This window comes from Buteo buteo, chromosome 4 (assembly GCF_964188355.1).
Source record: "Buteo buteo chromosome 4, bButBut1.hap1.1, whole genome shotgun sequence".
NCBI classification, from domain to species: Eukaryota; Metazoa; Chordata; class Aves; order Accipitriformes; family Accipitridae; genus Buteo; species Buteo buteo.
The window spans coordinates 16046625-16065929 of NC_134174.1; the positions used below are offsets into that span (position 1 = coordinate 16046625).

Here is a 19305-nt window from a genome sequence, read left to right on the forward strand (position 1 = left end):
CTCTGCCCACCACCACTGCCTCTGCGTTCCGGCCCCCTGTGGCCTTGCAGCTGCGGCAATGCAGTGGCTTCTGAAGCATCCTCAGCCTTCGATCTGCTTTACTATGGCAAATGGGAACACAATTCTCTATATGTATACAAGCCAGGCTAAAAGTCTTGGCTATTCGATTACCCTCACCCTGGGGTCTGGAGCTCCTGCAGAGGCATAGGGCAACAAGTATTTCAGTCTCCCTTTTTTAATCTATTTGCCACCTACAAGCACAATAGCCAAAGGCTGTATTGTCCAAAAGCACTGCAAGAAAAGCTCAATAGGTTTCCTGGGGAAATCCTCTTAAAAGTGAATGACAAGGTACAATCCAGCCAAACTAAACTAAACAGCTAACGAATTTAATTCTGATGTCCATGTTGAACTCTGATACTGCTGCCAGTGTATAGAATAAAAAAGAGGAGCACTGTTTTGAACGGAGCTGGAACACATGGGAAAAGTCATTTGCTGGTCATATGGAAATAATACGAACCATCAAACAGTACATGTTTATTTAAGCTCCTCAGAGATAATTGCAGGTATTAAAATGAGTATTCAGCACAAGGTTAGCCTTTTGGCAATTTAAAAGCTGGCAGGAGTCAGTGTATCTCATACACAGTGCTTACACGTGTCTCCAAGCACATCGTGCCATGGCACCGATGTCTCAAATGCCTTCTTGCAGGGAGCCTGCTGCAATGCTGCATGCATGCCATGCCTGCAGTCCTTCCACAGGCATTACACTCACATTGCCACATGCATTTGCCAAACAAATAGGTACCTGCCATTCAGCAGCTAAGCCCAGTTTAATCCTGGGTTTTGGCATGTGTTTCCAGTTAAGGTCATTGATGCATTCATGGGGATGTAGGTGGGCCCCCAGCTACACGTGTGTTTCAGAGAGCACCAGTGTTTAGGTGAGCTTTGCAGCGCTGCCCATCAACTTACCTTTCACAGTGGCTTCCAGCTGTAAACCCGTGGCAGTTCAGGCACACTCCGGTCACAGGGTCACAAAGCTCTGCATAGCCGTTACAAGAGCAAGGACGGCAGTGGGGAAATCCAAAATACCCAGCCAGACATCGGCTGCAGCGCTGACCATCCACCTCCCGGCGGCAGGAGCACTGCCCTGTCACCTGGTCACACAGTGTGCTCAGCGAGCCTTGTGGGTGGCACTCGCATGCTGGAAAACACCAAAAGCAAAGCTGTGTCCTAAACATATTCCCACCAACACTGCTCATTGCTGACATTGCTCTAAGGCAGTGTGAGCAGCAGGGACGGAAAATTCATTATTCGTGGAAACATTTTTTATGTTGCTTCCCACATAATCATGGATTCAAAGCCCTAAAAAGTTGGGGTATGCATGAAGAGCCAGATACTGGTACTGGTGCTGGTGCTGGCTGCCACGTACTCACCATAGCAGCCGTGGAAGCCAAAGCCGTAGCTGCCCGCAGAGCAGGTGTCACAGCAGCGTCCCACGACGTTAGCTTTGCATGGACACTGGCCCCCCAGTTTACTGCAGCTGGCATTCAGCGACCCTTGGGAATTGCACTTACATGCTGCCAAGGGGAAAGAAAATCAAAACAGGTTTGGTTATAAGAGAGTGTGACTGCTGTAGTAGACTTGCAGGTTTTACACTTAAAAGTAGGAAGGAAAGAGCTTGATTATTCTCATCAGGGGTTCACTAACCACTGATGGCCATGGCTTGGATTATTTGATGCTGTAGCGTTGATGGTGATGGTGTATCAAGCACCAGCACAAGTTTCAGTGTTGGAGCTGTCACATTCAGGCCACAGCCTTCAGCACATATTCGGGATAGGACAGAAGAGGGCATAGCAAAATGTAGATAAAAAATGGAGATATCCTGAAGTCTGGGAGGGTTTGATATAAATCTATGTCTAGCTGCAGCATTGGACATAACCTGCAAGCAGTACTTAGCCTGCACATGTGTATTGTTTGCTGCTTTCTGGACACATTGGACTAACTTGTTTAGTGAAGCTGGTCTGCTAACTCACAGAAGGTGTTTGTCCAGGATGCTCAGATGCTGGCACTAGAAAGCCAAAGTGCCATGTTTCATTGGGAGAATCCCATCACTATGGGAATTGGGCTAATGGGGAGTCAGCACAGCATAAACCTAAATGAGGGGGGTCTGTGGCTGCACAGCTGTGACCACATCATATGATATGTGAGTGAGGCAGTGGTCCTTCTAAAAGTAGCCCAAACCAAGAAGATGCTATCAGGTCCATTGGAGGCAAAGCTCCCTGAAATAAGCTGGCCACCAAAGTTGTCCAGAAAGGCCCCTCCTATTTCTAGAAGTGCAGAGAAGCTCCATTTCTTGGTGCCCAACACCAGGGAAGTCTCCTGAGGCACCAAGCCCAGCTGCCCTTTCCACAGTGGGGCCAGGAGACTGCCTAGGGCTTTAAACCCCACCTGCCACTGCCCTTTTGCTGGGACACCACTGAGGTTTTCTTGGTGAATCTCTTCCAGGACATCAGCTTGTGTGCCATCATGCCTGGAGTCCTGCCAGGGCATCCAGCTGGCCTGCAGCATCCAGGGAGAGGGCTTAAAAAACCCTCTGTCATTTTACAGCAGCCAGAAAAGTAGGAAAGTTACTGCTTTGGCCATCTGGTGAAGCTGCATCTGATTTAAATTCTCTTCAGAAAACACACGAGCACTGCCATGGTACCTGTCATGCTGCTCCATGAAGCTCATCAGGTGTGATGGACTCTGAGAGCCGTGCAACCAAAAGGTGTTTGCAGTGCACTCAGGGTTCAGCAGGACGTATCCTGCATGTCTATACATACCACATGCTGATTGGCTTTACTTACCTACACCACCATGGGCTGAGAGCTCTCCAGTCAACATATCCTACAACCTCAAGGGAAGACCAGTAACTGTCCAAAAGAGCTGCCTGTGCAGGTTGCTCCTTACCAACAGCTCCATTGTGAATACGGGCTGACATGCTCACTATGAGCCGTGCGCACGCTTCGGGCAGGACGTGAGGTCCAACTTCTGATGCAATTTCAATACAGTGATACTTCTGGTACTCATCTAAATCCTTTTCACTGCATAAGTTCTCCACGGAGCTGATTCTGGGAATAAGTCCAAGCTTTGGCGTTAAGAGGGAAAAGAAAATATTTTTGCTTAGATATACTGAAAACCAGAATTTCCCACATTCTCTTGCTGTGCTCTGCATTGCAAGGACAGAGGCCTGGAGCACTGTGTTTCCAAATCTGCTGTTGTGCTGCTCAGTCTTCTACATTCACATTTATTCTGAAGGTCTAGACATTCCCTGAGTTCTTCAAATAAAAGGGACTGTGTATAAAAGAGTCAGATTATAATGAGACCTCAGATACACACTCAGAACTGTTTTTGCTTCTAAGAGGTGCCATGTTGATGACTCCAAAAGCAGTATCTGGCCAAAATTTTTACTTGTATTACCGAGATAAAGAAAAATCAGCTGAAGGTTCTATGTCCAAGTATGGCCAGCACTTGTCACGTCCAGTTCTACAGAAGTAATTAGAGGAATGGACTTAAAAATATTTTTCTCAAGAGAGAGACCCAAAACTAACACCCAGTTCATGACTTGGTGGAAACTTGGGAAATGTCTGGATCCAATTCCCGGGAAAGTACAGAACTAATTTTACTTTTCCAAAGTCATCTTTAAATACATCTATGTTTTTTAAATTAGATTCAGACAAATTATAGAGATTTTTAAAAAACCTAAGTGATGAAGAACTCCATGAATTTACATCCCTAACCACAGCATCTTGTCAGCATATGTGGAGTGTGCTCATAATAGATGAGCAACAGACATACTCTGACTATTAATGTATGCAACAAGTATGACTTGATGAGCTATTATGGTATTACTCCATGAAAATTAAAACAGATACAATTCTGTCATTCCATACAAAAACATGCAAACACAGTGCCAATGGAGGTAAGCAGAAGCATACTTCCCTGAATTTCTATTAAAACACTCTATAAATGATTTTAAAACATTTTGAGTAAGTCTGTGTAAAAAAAAAAAATCACACTGGTATAAATACAGCCTGAAGGGAATTGTGACAGAACTACTCACTGAGTCAATCAAGATGAACGATTTTGCCTTTGGGTCAGAGGCAGAGGGCTGAGAAAAATACACATCCACAGAATACTCTGTTCCCGGCTCCAGGCAAACTGGAGTTTGCAGAACTGCAATCCTGTTTAGCAGAAATAAAGCACAGTTATAGCCAGGAGTCAGGACAAGGCAAGTTTACAGGATGCTGTAAGCTCTCCCTCCCCTCTGTGCCTGCATCCTAAAGCCTGCAGCCGCGAGCAAGCCCTACTGCTGTGGGGAGCACACCCAGCCCCACTGTTTGCAGGCTTTGGGAAAGCTGCATGCCTTCTGCCTGGATGATTCACCAAGTGCAATTTAAAGCTGGTGAGATTAAACTGAAAGTGGCAGGTTTTACTACTTCAAGCAAAGGAGTTTGCAACTCACTGTTCATATTTGTCCTTTCCTGTCCCTGTTTGATCAACATTTTGGTCACATACTCTTGGGTCCTCTCTATTCTTTACATAGGTCCAAGCTGAAAAGCTGGTTTTGAAAATAGGCTAGGACAGTGACTTTAAGTCAATATTTCCTTTCTGTACTGAAATAGCTGCAGCTGGATCTTTGCCAAAGCAACAATGAACCCCAGCAGGATTTCAGGCTGCTCTCCTGGCTTGGGCAAATCTTTGCCAGGCTGAGGACTAGAGCATTGGACTCTTCCTTAGAGGCTATGTGGTATTGTGGTGTGACAGCAACAGGAAAGACCATACATGTGTTTCTAATATTCCCACTTTTCCACACATTTATCGTTCTGCAGTGCTTCAGTAAAAGATTTGTACACAGAAAATCTACAGGCGAAAGGACAGGAATAGTCAGACCTCTTTGTAGCTGGGAGAGGCAATGCCTGTGGCTCCTGTGAAAGGTCCTTGTTTTTGCAGCGTTGACTTGACAAAATACTGGTGGGTTGGATGGCAACACTTGCTAGCCAGTCTTCCAAGGACTATAAACAAAGGACAAAAATTATGGTAATTTTCCATATCTGAAAAACCCACTTTCTCTTTGCCGGGGTTAATGAAAGCCATCTGAATGATTGCACACTGCAGTGACAAAACAGATTTTCTCTTTGTTCTTTACAGGACTAAAAAAATAATGTTATTTGTGAAAAAGGCATTGTATTTGCAATGGCCAATTGAAGAGCAGAGACAGAAATGGGACCTCAGCTGGTGCAAATGGGAACAGCTCTGTTAAAGTCATTGGAGTAGTTTCCTTTCTTAGCACACTGTGGTCCTGGAGATATTCTTCATTATCTGCCTGCTCTCACATCCAATAAGGGATAAAAAACATAAAAGACTTTTTAATAAAAGTCTTTAAAATCCAACTGTTTAATCTAATCCTTAGGAGGAAAAAGCTACATCAAACCAGCTCACTGCAAAAATTTTTCTCATGTTTTAAGACACTGGGAGTTTTGTTTGCCTCAGAATGACAGTAAGAGAACAGAATACAATAGATGGAAGGAGGATCTTGAGTGGTGGGATTGTCCCAGGGAGCTGCAAAGTGGAAGAGCAACGCATGTACAAATACTGCTACCAATAAAACACTTGCCTGTGTTTTTGAAGACATGCATGTGGACTTTGGTTTAACCAGATTTGGGTTAACAGATTTGCCTAGACATGTCTTCATCACTGAGAAATTTTGTCCAGGCAAAAAATAAGATTTTGGCTATTTCCGTACAAATTTCACACATCTCAGAACCCAGCTGGAGCAACTGAGAAGCTGGATGTCTGCAAAAGCCCTGGATAAATATCTACTCAGATCACTCCTGCCTGTGCACATTTTCCTGCCCAGAAAATCCCAGCTAGAAATACAGGATGCCCATCTACAAGGAGCTGCATTTTGCATGTGTCTTATTTGTGAACAGAAGTCCAGTCCAAGCAAAGGTACCAAAAGACGAACTCCTGATGGTGAAATCTTGGCTGATGCTTAGAAAACACTTGTAGTGCTGATTTTTCAGGTTTCAGTGGAAAGGGTTAAGGGGATCAGTGGAGGGCATGATACTTGGCTGGTAAGGATGAAAAGGCAAAAAATTTTAATTTTAAATATAAAGAGTGGGACAAGTTGCTGCATGCTATTATTAACAAAATAGAGCCTGCATCTATCACATCACAAGACACACAAGACATCACAAGTACCTCAGGCTCATAGCGAATCGTGATATCAAAGTCCATAGCAAAGGGAACGTTGTTGATGGTAAATCTCAGCCCAGCTCCGCTGGGAACGCGGGTGAAGCCAGGTCCTGTCCATGTGACAGACCGACTGGCGCTGGGCTGTCGGAAAACCACCGTCACAGCCGAGTCCTGTCCAAATTGCATTGCACCCTGCTGACATTTTCAACAACACACAGTCAAATTACAAAAAAACAAACTCAGAAAAAAGAAAGGAAGTATTTTTGCCATGTTGTTTACTTATTTCGGCCACCAGTCAGCCTCATTTTCTGAACAAGCTTGAGATTGGCAATCTGAGAACTGTTGCAAATGTAGGATGTTTAGGGTCACATATAAAGAAAAGTTTGCGATAGCTTTGCAACAACAGCAATGTGAGGGACTAGAATAATCCATCCATCTCTGTATATTTGGTATCTCCAAGATTTCACACTACAAACCTTAAACAGTTGAAGTTTGATTTCATACATGGCTGGACTTTTCATTATAAGCTAAATAAATATCAATACTTACAGTGACAAAGCTGACAGCATTTAAATGCAGTAGGTAGCATGTTAATGTCCTGGTAAACTTGTTGGAAAATGGAAAATGTTAGAAATATCTTGCAAGCAAAACAACAACAAAAAAAGATATTACCTCTCATGGGGAGTCTTCTCTTCTAAACAATTCATTGAACCTGAGTTTACAGTGGCACTGGACATAGCAGAGCAAACCTGTCGGTGTGAATTGTAAAATGTCCAGCCCAACTTTGTAGCAGAAAAAATGATTTCATTTGTGTCAGGATTGTAACATCTAGGACTGCAAATCCCACGTGCTCAGACATTTCCTTGCCCTCTGTTGCAAAATAAAATTTTAGTATTTGGTGTAATCTTAAGTAATTATTCAAGTACCAATTTACCTGTTTCAGTCCAGATTTTCTTACACTTCGTTTCTTGCTCCTGTTTAACACAATCTTTCCATTTTCAATCATGAACTCATAGCCTTGCTTCTGGAAGTAGATGTCACACCTTGGAAGAGTGCTTGGTTTAACCTATGAAGGAATGAGAGAGGGGCAGCAGGGGTATGTAAGGAGCTAAATGAAAATCCACATTCTTAAAACAATCTCTATTCTCTGCTGGGTGAAACTCTAAACTATGGCCCAGCAGCTGCTGGACACCCTTTCCCCGCACTCCCTTAAAATTAACTTGCACTTCCTCTCATAAGCTATGTCCCAGACATCTGTTTTCCATTTCATTATTGGACTGAAGGATGATTACTGGTTGTGATTATAGCTAAATATTTGCGGATGTGACCTGCAAATAAACATTTTTTTATTATTCCTTCTCTATAGCTTCTGGACAACACATCAGAGAAGAAATGTTAGCAAAACCATAGGCAGCAGAAGGGATGCATTCCAGACTTGTACTCTGCATGGGGAACAACTACCCCCATGTTGAGGGGGAAAAAAAAATAAAATTAATTTTTCTAAAAACATTACAGATGGATGCCAAATTCTTGAGGAAATTGGGCTACAATCAGTGCCATTATATAAGGCAGCAAGAATGCATCCAATGGACCAGGGAGGAATTTGATTCTTCCCCTGTTGGAGATTCCCAGAAATATCATAGTTCGTGATAGTTGTTGGCAAGTCACACACTTTCCTCTAATTTAAATAATTAAATTAATTTCTCTAATTCATGCTAGACCAGCCTGCACTTGAGGAGCAGCAAGCAGAGCTTTGCAGGTCACACCGTGCTGTAGCGACTGTCCCTTGGTAACAGCCACAGTTATGGGATAGTCATGTCCATGAACAACAAGGATGAACGGAGGACGGTCAAGGGACCTGCTTTGTATTTTCCTGCTAAAGAGCTGCTCCAGCTGTTCTCTGAACAAGGGCTCCTCTCCTCAGCCTCGGCTCCTGTGCCACCACTGCATGAATCCCCTCTCAGTATGACACCTAAAAAGCCAACTACGTACCAAGGGTGCAGAGCCAGAAAGGGGCTTTGCATGCTCAGCTTCATAAATATAATAATCCAGGGGTAAGAAGAAGTAGCCTGGGGCTGGCTCGTTACACTGGCGGCTCACAATGTTGGGAAGACAGTTGCACTGACCGTCCTTCGGTGAGCACCTAGGGTAAGAGTTGGTAAAGGGAGGATGTCAGAGTGTGGCATGGCTGGGTCCTCACAGCACGAGAGCAGCTCAACTCCACCGTTGTTTCAGCTTCGCTTCGTTTCTTCCATTGTCGGATAGCCTCCCCTATTAAACTTCTTCCTACCACCCACCCCTCTGTTTCTGATGCTGAATTTATTCAGTGCTACTTTTTCATCACTTAGGAGACATGAGATGCTTTGTCTTTGTCCATTCCATACCTGAAGCACAGATCCTTTTGTTTCCTGAGCATCCATTACTATCTATTCCTGTAGCCATTTCTTCTATCTGTTTCTATATCTGTTACTGTATCTATCACTATCCTTAAGCATCTGTCACCTGCAATTTTGGAGGAAGGACATGAGATCAGAAGGACCTTTGATTTGATGTGATATGGTAGTTTTCATATACACTCTTATTTAATACATCAGATGATTACTAGCTTTGATTTACCTGCTCACAAGGAGCTGCTCTACAGCATTGGACGATGTACTCCTATGTCTGAAGTCTAACAGCAGTAGTGAAGACCCCTGCCCAACAGACTTCTGGAGGAGCCCAATTGGAACCAAGATTGCTTCTAAAATTATAGATTTTGAATAGGAGCCAGTACGTCAGAAAAAAATTAAGATATTTCCAGCTTTTAAAGCAGATGTAGGAAGCTAAGTTAAAAATCTCACCTCTCATTTCTATTAATATTAGGGCCTCTGGTTCTCTCAAGCCATGCAGTTTATATTTTATATTAAACAAAACTTGGCTCAAGCTGATTCAAAGTTGGCTTCAGAGGAAAAAGGAAAATCCCCTTATCACAAATAAATTTCCAAAATCCCAACCCGACTTTACACTGTTTGTATATGATGAAATTACATCCACAGTCTATTTTCCCATTTGTACTGAGACTTTATTAACCTAATCAGAAAATCTAGCCTAAAAGTTTATAAAAATTAAAACCAAGAAAGAACTTGAAGGACATTAACTTACAAGTTATTCTGGGATCCACCAATATCACAGTCACAAGGAGAACAGCCATACAAACTGCTACCAAGACCCCAGTATCCTACCTGGGATAAAAATAAAGTAAAAGATTTTTTACGGCAAATATTTAAATATGTAAAGCACATCAGAACTTACTCCCCTGGGTGAATAATGCTCTAGAGCACTACTGTCCTGCTGCCTGTGCTTGGCCATGGGGGATTGCTTCTCTTACCATATTGCACGGGTGCTCAGCCACTGCAAGAAGAGCCAGGTATTTACTCACTTGTGCAAGCAAGTTGCTCTGTAAACAGCAAAGATGGCCTGAGAACACGATTTTGCATTTCCTTTCCTTCCTGGAAGTGCTCCTCCTAGTGCAATTCGATTGCACAAATGTTTGCAAGCAGTTAAAAAGATCCAGATGTGTCAATGCAAAATGGGTGCATACAGCTGTGAAGTAATTTTGAATTTTGACTAATTGTTTACTTTTCTGGCAATGAAAAGGCGGGAGATGGGAGAGAAGACTTCCAAAACCGCACGCAGAAGTAATAACAAAAACTGAGTACGTACAACGCATTTTTCACAGCGTTGCCCCGTGGCGAACCGCTGGCAGAGGCAGTCTCCTGTGGCAGGATCACAGACAGAGAAGGGCAAACTGCCGGAGGGATCACAGTTGCAGGCTGCAGGGAGAGAAACGCACAGTTACCTCTGCAGGCCCCAGTAATGGCAGCGGGGCTAACGTTTGCTTTAGATGTGGCATCAGCATGACAGGCACTCTCTGTCCTCTGGACAGATACTCGACTGTAGATGGAGGTGCCCTGGCACCCTGCAGCCCTCAGGCCGCCCTTGAGGAATGGACCGTTTCCTCGGTGGGTGACCCCCCCTCCTCTCCGGGGGAGCAGGGGCACTGGCAGAAGTCTGGCGCAGTGGTTTGCCGTGTGCTGTGTGCTGGTCCGCACTGCACAGTCCTTGCATGTTGCTGCGTACCACGCTGTGGGCATAACGTGCTCACGAACCCACAGTGCACCTGAGTAGGGGCGGGATGTGTTTTTCAGCAAGCCACTCTCAGAGTAACGGCTGGCTGGAAGCTCTTATGGCAAGGCAGCAGCTCCTGCCATCTTGACGCTCCACCGAGCAGTGCAGAGTCCAACTATCCTAACAGCCCGTCTGTGGCTTTTTGTTCACCCTTATGCTGATTTTGATGCTAAAATACTTTTCATGTCTTTTAATCTCCCTTTTCAATTAAATTGCATATTTAACAATCCTTCTATTAACAACAGACTGATCTATTATAGTATACTATGTATTCTGCAAGTGATTTTGCACCTTTTCAGTTTCAGATGCTGCACTAGGAACATTAAATTACATTGACATTAAATTATAAACTGGGTATTTTGTGAAGCAGATAGTGCATTAGCGTGTGCATTCAACTACCTCCATCTCTTAAAAATGCTTTGGAAAGAAGAATAAAAGAGGTGGTTTACATACGCTGGCAGCCCAGAGGGTCACTGCTGCTCAGCCCGTAGTAGTTCTCCCTGCACTTGTCACAGCGGACACCCTCCACATTCTCCTTGCAAGGGCACCGGCCTGCGACTGTTCCCAGAGCAGGATCTGTGTGGCTCTCGCACACGCCGTTGTGCAAGGTACCTTCTGGGTCACAGTTGCAGGCTACAGGCATGGTCAAGGAGACACATAAAAAAGCACATTTAGATATAAGCATGAAAACACAATTATAGAGCTTCTGGTAGGCACAAATTCAGGATTCTTGTAAAGATGAGAGACATTCATCTGTGCTTGCTGTGTTGGATGCTTTACAGTTAATGCACAGCCACTGTGAAGAAATATTATGAGAATGTTTCCAAGATGTGCTTTTTCTCTGGAGGAGAGTTACAGTCTTCACTGTGGTAGAAATACACCTTTGCTTTGGGTAGAAATAGGCATCAGTCATCCATTCCCTACCCTCTCCAGAGTACCTGGGGAGGAGTGGGCCCCATGCTTTCGTGAAAGCTGTAGGGTTGCAGGGATACCACACATGAGCCACCTCCTCAGGTCTCATCTGAGTTGGTCACGGCTGAATTATTTACTGGAAGCAATGGATTCAGCATGGGACACTGCCTTCATGATGCATTCTGTTTTTCCCTAAGGCACTACCCAATTCTCACAGCAGAGCTGACATCTACCACACCACTCCCCTGGGTAATCACCCCTTGGCTCCTTAAGGACTTCTCATGTCAAACAATTACTACAATTAAATTATACTCAGAGCATTTTTCCCATTCTATGTTAGTACTGAATTTAGCTCATCTTTCAGAAGAAAGGCTTTTATGCCTGAAAGACTATTTTTCTTGCATATGGCAGGTATCTAGCAAAAGTTACTACTTCTGGCTTCATTTCACACCTCTTCTGTAATCCCTGACTATCACAGAAGCAACAGCACTACTGCTATTCATATTTATTGTCCTGGTTTCAGCTGGGATAGAGTTAATTGTCTTCCTAGTAGCTGGTACAGTGCTATGTTTTGGGTTCAGTATGAGAAGAATGTTGATAACACACTGATGTTTTCAGTTGTTGCTAAGTAATGTTTAGACTAAGTCAAGGATTTTTCAGCTTCCAATGCCCAGCTAGCAAGAAGACTGGAGGGGCACAGGAAGTTGGGAGGGGACACAGCCAGGGCAGCTGACCCAAACTGGCCAACAGGGTATTCCATACCATGTGACATCACATCTAGTATATATAAACTGGGGGGAGTGGGTGCGGGGCACCGCCACTTGTGAACTAACTGGGTGTCAGTTGGTGGGTGGTGAGCAATTGCACTGTGCATCACTTGTATATTCCAATCCTATTATTATTGTTATTAGTTTCTTCCTTTCTGTTCTATTAAACTGTTCTTATCTCAACCCACAAGTTTTACTTTTTTTTTTCCCGATTCTCTCCCCCTTCCCACTGAATAGGGGGGAAGTGAGCGAGCGGCTGAATAGTGCTTGGCTGCTGGCTGGGTTAAACCACATTTATATTGATGTTGTTCAAGAAAGATGGTAGCCCTGCTGGATTTCTAAGCTCAGTTTAGCAATGAGTTGGAATATGCAGCTCTTTGTACAATGCTGGTTCAAGGATGCTGTCATGCAGCTACTTTATAAGGCAGTTTGGATATTACAGGTTTGGTAACATTTTTACAACTGTATGAATGTTTAAGCATGGGGATGCCATAGGATTCAGAGCAAAGAGAACTAGAACCACCCTGTTTTGAGTCACTCTTACAGAAGCTAAAAAAGAGAAGCTTACGGAGGCATGCCTGAGAATCTGAGATGACTTTGAGTGGATCCTGGTAAAAGAAACGTTTGCACTGCTCACAGTGTTGCCCCATGGTGTTGTCCCGACAGTCCTCACAAACACCACCGCTGACCCCGCCACTGGCCTGGTACACAGCCATGTCAAAGTGGCATCTGCCAGAGTGGCCGTTGCAGTTACACCCTGAAAACAAAACAAACAGTGGGGTATTCTGCACCACAACTCCTATTATTGTGGTCTTGCCACCATTGCTGCCTACCGTTAACACAGGGTTACTTGTTACTTGTAGGATTTCAGTACGCCAGCAAGATTATAGCTTCCCAGGCCTTGTGCTTTACAGCTGGGGGAAATATTGGAGACTTAAGACAGAACTGGGCCTGACACTTGGAAAAGTGCCCATGCAGGTGAGTGTGCCTGATACACAGTGGGGAACACTGCTCCACTGAAGAAAGATCTAGCTGAATATTTGTTACAGATCCTAATACATTATTCTTGTATATCCTACATTACTCATTATTGTGGAAATAAATAATTTAGCCTTGCAGAAATAATTAATTTAGCCTTGTCAAAATTCTTCTTTCATTCACAAGAAATACCCTATGCAAACCAATGAATGATCTTTTTTGCATTAGTTGCTTTTTCCTCTCTTTATTATTTTTTTCTCTTTATGAAAAATAAGAACATAAAACAGCTCTCCTTCTTGTAGGGCAACACAGCACCGATGGATATCCATCTATTTTTCTAGATGAGGCATGGAAAATCTCCCTCCCAGAAACCCAGCTATCCCATTATGCATTGGGCTGGGGTTGTGCTACACCCACCCCCCAGCTATTAAAAAGGAAAATAATACGTTTGAATTACGTTTGCAAGCATTATCTTGTGTCCCTTCAGCTGGCCTCCAGGGAGCATCATTGTAGAAATCTTTACATCTTTCACAAGACAAACCTTCAGTGTTATGGTGGCAGATACATCTCCCGTGGACCTGCAATGTGGTGAGAACAGAAAGGAGGTAAGGTGACAGGAGAGGAGAGGAGAGGAGAGGAGAGGAGAGGAGAGGAGAGGAGAGGAGAGGAGAGGAGAGGAGAGGAGAGGAGAGGAGAGGAGAGGAGAGGAGAGGAGAGGAGAGGAGAGGAGAGGAGAGGAGAGGAGAGGAGAGGAGAGGAGAGGAGAGGAGAGGAGAGGAGAGGAGAGGAGAGGAGAGGAGAGGAGAGGAGAGGAGAGGAGAGGAGAGGAGAGGAGAGGAGAGGAGAGGAGAGGAGAGGAGAGGAGAGGAGATACGTGCTCGAAGTATGCCAGCAAGATCAGGATAATTCAAAGCTCTCTGGCTCCCTCAGCTGACATAATTCTCAGTTATTTGAGTAGAAGGTCTGGAGAATGCCTGAAAACTTTAACCAAATAGTTTTAAAACCACCGAGCAACATTTAGAAAAAGTACTTCTAGAGATATCAAAGGAGACTTCAACTTTTTAAGTTCTCTCTCTCTCTCCCTACATGTCTCTATACTGAGATACACATTTTCCAGGAGAAAAAACCCTCTTGTTCCCAGAGCGAAAGAATTCGCAATCATGTTCCTGAATTTTTTAATAATCCATTTTTCATGGGTTAGCTTTGCATTATCAGCTATTCTTCGTGCCAATGCCTCCTCTCCTGCTGCAGAGCCCGGAGCCCAGCTGGAGTGTGGAATGCACCCAACAAGTGGCCATTCAAGTCTGCACACACCACAGGCTACTTACTGCATTACATTTGCACCATTACAGCTCTGGTATTTTGCTGCTATTATCAACATGTCTTGTCCCAGTTGCTTTTGAAACACCACAGTAGTGCCAACAAAGAGACAGCTTCTGAGCAATCCAGACCAGGATTTTATAGGAAGAAGCTGTATTGAAACATTTTACAACTTGGAGTTGCAAATGGTCAATCCAAAGATCATCAGAGATCTTCCTTGCTCTCCCTCCCTCCATCTCTTCCTTTCCCCAAAATACCAGGTAGGGACTGCCTTTGTTGGAGACAGCATGAATGACGCACCATCCCAGACTGATGGAAAACATCTCCCCGCAGATTCTGCAAGGGATCACACTGGCTGGCGTGGCCATTGCAAAAGCAGCTGCCCCGCACAACCATCTCATAGACAGCGTAGTAGTACTTCTCGAGGGGATCACTGTGCCTTCTTCCAAGCAGAGCATCCCCAAGGGTGTGGAGTTTAGTAAAATTGATCCTTAGGTTTGTCAATGTAATGAGCTCTGGAAGGAAAGAAGAGAAATTGAGAGCCCAAGTTCACTCAAAAATGAACAGTGTAAAATCTTCAGCTTGGATCAGCTATCCAAGAATTCCCCCATACTGAAGAAATAGTGAAAATGATCTGATATTGGCCGAGACCAGTAACCCGTACAGTGCCAGGGCATGAGCCCACTCCTGGCACACAGCTGCGTAAGCATTAGCACCCTCCTTGGTATGGCTCTGGCTGGGGCCAACCTGTATTTTCCCAGCCACTGCCTTTGTGGGTTCATGTACACCTCTGGGACTGCTCCCAAAAATCATTGTGGACTGGGCCACCTGATCCCAGAAGAAAAGACAGTTTAGCTGCATGGATGAGCTCTGCAGAGCTGTGCCATTTGCCCTCAGGGCTGGAGAACAAGATTGGCCCATTTTATTTATTAATACAGATATCTCCCTAAGATCTTTAGGTACCTAATTTTCAACATCATTGATTTATACCAGCTGAGCTGTTGACCCTTTCAGTGTACAAAATAAGCAACAACAGCAAAGTATCTCTGGAGAAAACCTGTACTGTCCATACCTTGTATATATGGCACATATGGATTTTCTATTTCAAAGCTGGGATCCAAAGCTTTTAAAACAACCTGCAAAACAAATTAATACAGCTCTCTAGATCACTGAAGCTATTCTTTTTGGATATAAAGACTGTCACCTGAGACCCATTAGTTACTAATGCCACTTTACTGATCCCATAAAAGAAAAGAACAAGGCTGTTGCCCTGATTCAGCAAGCGCTCTCACCCTTTCAACCTGGCCTTGGCTGAGCAAGGCAAAAAGACCTTTTGGTGGATTGATGTGTCAGGAGGAAGGAAAATCAGTGCCCTAGAGTGATGTAGAGATGGGATGAGCACCTACCAAAGGGATCAAAGGACAGGCCCCTGCCTTTAGCGGTAGAGGGTGACGGAGAGTCAAGATCTCTTATGAGGGGGACTTCCATGTGAATTTGGAAACCAGGAAAGAGCACTAGAAGGTTTTGTACAAGTTGTTTTATGAATTCATTTGGGTGTGAAACTGAGGGTGAAATACAGTGTTTGTCTTTCCCTCTTACTTCAGTAAAGTCAATAGCACTTCATGTCTCAGAATCTGTGCAAGTGGATCTGATGGATACAGACGAGAGACCTTCAGCTCCAGAAAAATAGCCACATATGATCTGAACTCATACAAACACAAACACTTGGTAATACCTCGCCTTCAGTGGAGGGCTCGATGTCTGAATATCTTGAATCACAAATGATGTCTCCCACGCTTTTTGCTGGACCAGAAGAGATGTTGGGAAAAGAAGCTGCACAGTCCTGTGCAAAATACCTAAATGCTTTCCAGGTCTGACCAAAGTCAGTGGAGCGCTCAACCAGCATTGCTGCAGGCCGAAATGTCTGCAAGAAACATTATTTCAAGAATTCCTTAACCAGGCATTGATAAGACATCTCGGGGATTGTTTTATTGACACTCCTGTTTGGGGGATGCCAACAGCTGCCAATTAAAATTCTGTATTTGGGAGCCTGTAGGCTCACTACAGGGCTACTGTGCTGGTTATGTGATTCCCTGAAAAAGCCAGATTCTTCGTTTCAACCACTCTTTAGCAAAAGGGAAGGGTAACCTTCCATATAGATACAAGATTACTTTCCAAGTAAGGAAGTTTACCATAACGATGTAGGAATTTTGTAGAAAAAAAATTTGTAACTATCTGGATCATAATGGATATGCATGAGAAGGCTGAACTAAATTTGAAAGAGCAACTGCAGTTCAGAGATGTCCTAAATTTTTAGGGATTAATTTTGCAATTTAATTTTTTTCAGCTTTAATTCTCAGATTTATAGAAAATAGGACCAGAAGGCACATGAATAGGAAGCTATTCAGTCTGTCCTCCTCCCCTAAGGCAGGATCAACTATAACTTAACCATACTTGACAGGTGTTTATCTAACCTGTTCTTACAAACCTCTAAAGATGGAGCTTTCACTGCCTCTCTAAGCAGATTTATTCCTGTGGTTAAGTAATTAGTGTATAACATTACATAAAAGCTCTGGTAAAAGATGTACCTTAAAAGTCAGGATAAGATGGCTGAACTGGAATAAAGTTTCTAGGTCCAATCTAATGCTGACATGGTCAATGCCTGAAAAGAGAATGAAAATGAAGAGCACAATGCGCACATTGGAGGGGTTGCTGAGACAGCTTTCCCGTGGGGAATTTCAAGAGGCTTTTCCAGCACAGTAGCTGTGCTCTTTAGGGCATCCCCTGTGCACAAACTTGGTATGCAGCTGGATCATTCTCTTGGGGGTAATGAGATGCACTGCCTTTCCAGCACTGGCACTGGCAATGTTGCATGTCACTGAGACTGCAGGAGATGGTTAAAGGTCCTGTTCAGATCATTCAGACTGTAGGTGATGGTGATGGTAAGGTTCTGGATTTATATCTTCCTGTATCCAGATAGATTTTTTTTAAAATCCATCCAAATTTTTTGCTTATTTCTAAGGAAAAACAAAACTCAATAAAAATATGGGCTTTTCTTCATGCTAAACAGATCTGTTAAACCCTTCTATATTCCCAGACCTGAAATTTGTCATGAGCAGAGCTATTGCACCAGGCATCTTCCAAAATTGCAACAAGTATGGAACACCCCCCCCCCCCCCCCAATTCACACATTCTCTGTAGAGAGTTGCAGGAGCTCAGCTGATATCCCCATTGTTCACATCTGCATGCAGCATCCCAGAGCTCCTGCTGACCAGGCTGTGCATGAGATCTCATCCCAGAAGAAAGACGGGGAGAGCAAGAAAAGATACTCTAACAGCTGGCCCACTGCTTTATTGGCAGTAGCGTCCAAAACTGGTGACAGTTCCTTGCTAAACTCCATAAGAAAACAAGGCTTATGAAGTTTTAGTTGGATACCCAAAATAGGGGTAACATATTATCTTAATTTTTCTATGCCTTAATTTTCAACCAGTCAAATATTTTTTACATATTCACCATATGTCAAATAAGATAGAGTAATTCTTTCTAGCATGCCTTCACAGAGAAGCTGTAAGGATAATATCTTCATTAGTGACATAGACTGTGGGATGAGTACACCCTCAGCAAATTTGCAGATGACACCAAGCTGAGTGGTGTGGTTGACATGCCTGACGGATGGGATGCCATCCAGAGGGACCTGGACAAACTCGAGAAGTGGGCCCATGTGAACCTCATGTGGTTCAGCAAGGCCAAGTGCAAGATCCTGCACGTGGGTCGGAGCAACCCCTGGTATCAATACAGGCTGGGGGATGAAGGGATCGAGAGCAGCCCTGCAGAGGAGGACTTGGGGGTACTGTTGGATGAAAAGCTAGACATGAGCTGACAATGTGCGCTTGCAGCCCAGGAAGCCAACTGTATTCTGGGCTGCATCAAAAGGAGGGTGGCCAGCAGGTCAAGGGAGGTGATTCTGTCCCTCTACTCTGCTCTGGTGAGACCCCACCTGGAGTACTGCATCCAGCTCTGGGGTCCTCAGCAGAGGAAAGACATGGACCTGTTGGAGCAAGTCCAGAGGAGGGCCACAAAAATGATCAGAGGGATGGAACACCTCTCCTATGAAGAAAGGCTGAAAGAGTTGAGGTTGTTCAGCCTGGAGAAGCAAAGGCTCTGGGGCGACCTTATTGCAGCCTTTCAGTACTTAGAGGGGGCTTGTAAGAAAGATGGGGACAAAGTTTTAGTAGGGCCTGTAGTGACAGGACAAGGGGTAATGGTTTTAAATTAAAAGGGGGTAGATTCAGACTGGATATAGGGAAGAAATTTTTTACAATGAGGGTGGTGAAACACTGGAACAGGTTGCCCAGAGAGGTGGTAGATGCCCCATCCCTGGGAACATTCAAGGTCAGGCTGGACGGGGCTCTGAGCAACCTGATCTAGTTGAAGTTGTCCCTGCTTGGGGGGGGGTTGGACTAGATGAGCTTTAAAGGTCCCTTCCAACCCAAACTATTCTATGATTCTATGACACCAGTGAAAAACGACTACAGAGAAGCTTGTGACAAAATTAACATGTGGCAATAAGGGTACTGATAGCCAGCCTTTATTTAATTATTTCCTAAATTATTAGTGCTTTACACTGCAAGCACTATTTTTTAAAAATGGATACTTGTGTTTTACCCACTCTGTCTTTATGCATCTATAGGCAAATGTACTTTTTGCCACAAATCACATTTCCCTGAAAAGCAGACACCCTGTGAAAAATACATGGCCACCATGCATAACACAGCACTGCCACAGGTCCGCTGGCCAGCTCTTAGAGATACTGTGCTTAAAATTTGTCTGTAGAAAAATAGAATTTCTGAAGTCCTTATTGCTACACACAAATAGATTTAAATCACTTAGTATTACTGAATCAAAGAATAGATGCGGTTTTGTTTCA

General features: G+C 44.0%; 1 protein-coding gene across 1 annotated transcript in view; it reads right to left on the reverse strand.

The window, feature by feature from the left end:
• Positions 1 to 19305, reverse strand: part of LAMB4 (laminin subunit beta 4) — a 44043-nt gene that overhangs the window by 18913 nt on the left and 5825 nt on the right. Inside the window, exons 4-20 of the mRNA XM_075026783.1 lie at positions 16967 to 17040; positions 16114 to 16302; positions 15451 to 15514; positions 14679 to 14893; positions 13516 to 13636; positions 12649 to 12837; positions 10855 to 11034; positions 9937 to 10046; positions 9376 to 9455; positions 8227 to 8377; positions 7169 to 7300; positions 6241 to 6426; positions 4930 to 5051; positions 4100 to 4220; positions 2947 to 3124; positions 1431 to 1574; positions 967 to 1198 (exon numbers count right to left, since the gene is read on the reverse strand). Coding sequence (XP_074882884.1) covers positions 967 to 1198; positions 1431 to 1574; positions 2947 to 3124; positions 4100 to 4220; positions 4930 to 5051; positions 6241 to 6426; positions 7169 to 7300; positions 8227 to 8377; positions 9376 to 9455; positions 9937 to 10046; positions 10855 to 11034; positions 12649 to 12837; positions 13516 to 13636; positions 14679 to 14893; positions 15451 to 15514; positions 16114 to 16302; positions 16967 to 17040 — 2488 coding nt within the window. The remainder of the gene's footprint in view (positions 1 to 966; positions 1199 to 1430; positions 1575 to 2946; positions 3125 to 4099; positions 4221 to 4929; positions 5052 to 6240; positions 6427 to 7168; positions 7301 to 8226; positions 8378 to 9375; positions 9456 to 9936; positions 10047 to 10854; positions 11035 to 12648; positions 12838 to 13515; positions 13637 to 14678; positions 14894 to 15450; positions 15515 to 16113; positions 16303 to 16966; positions 17041 to 19305) is intronic.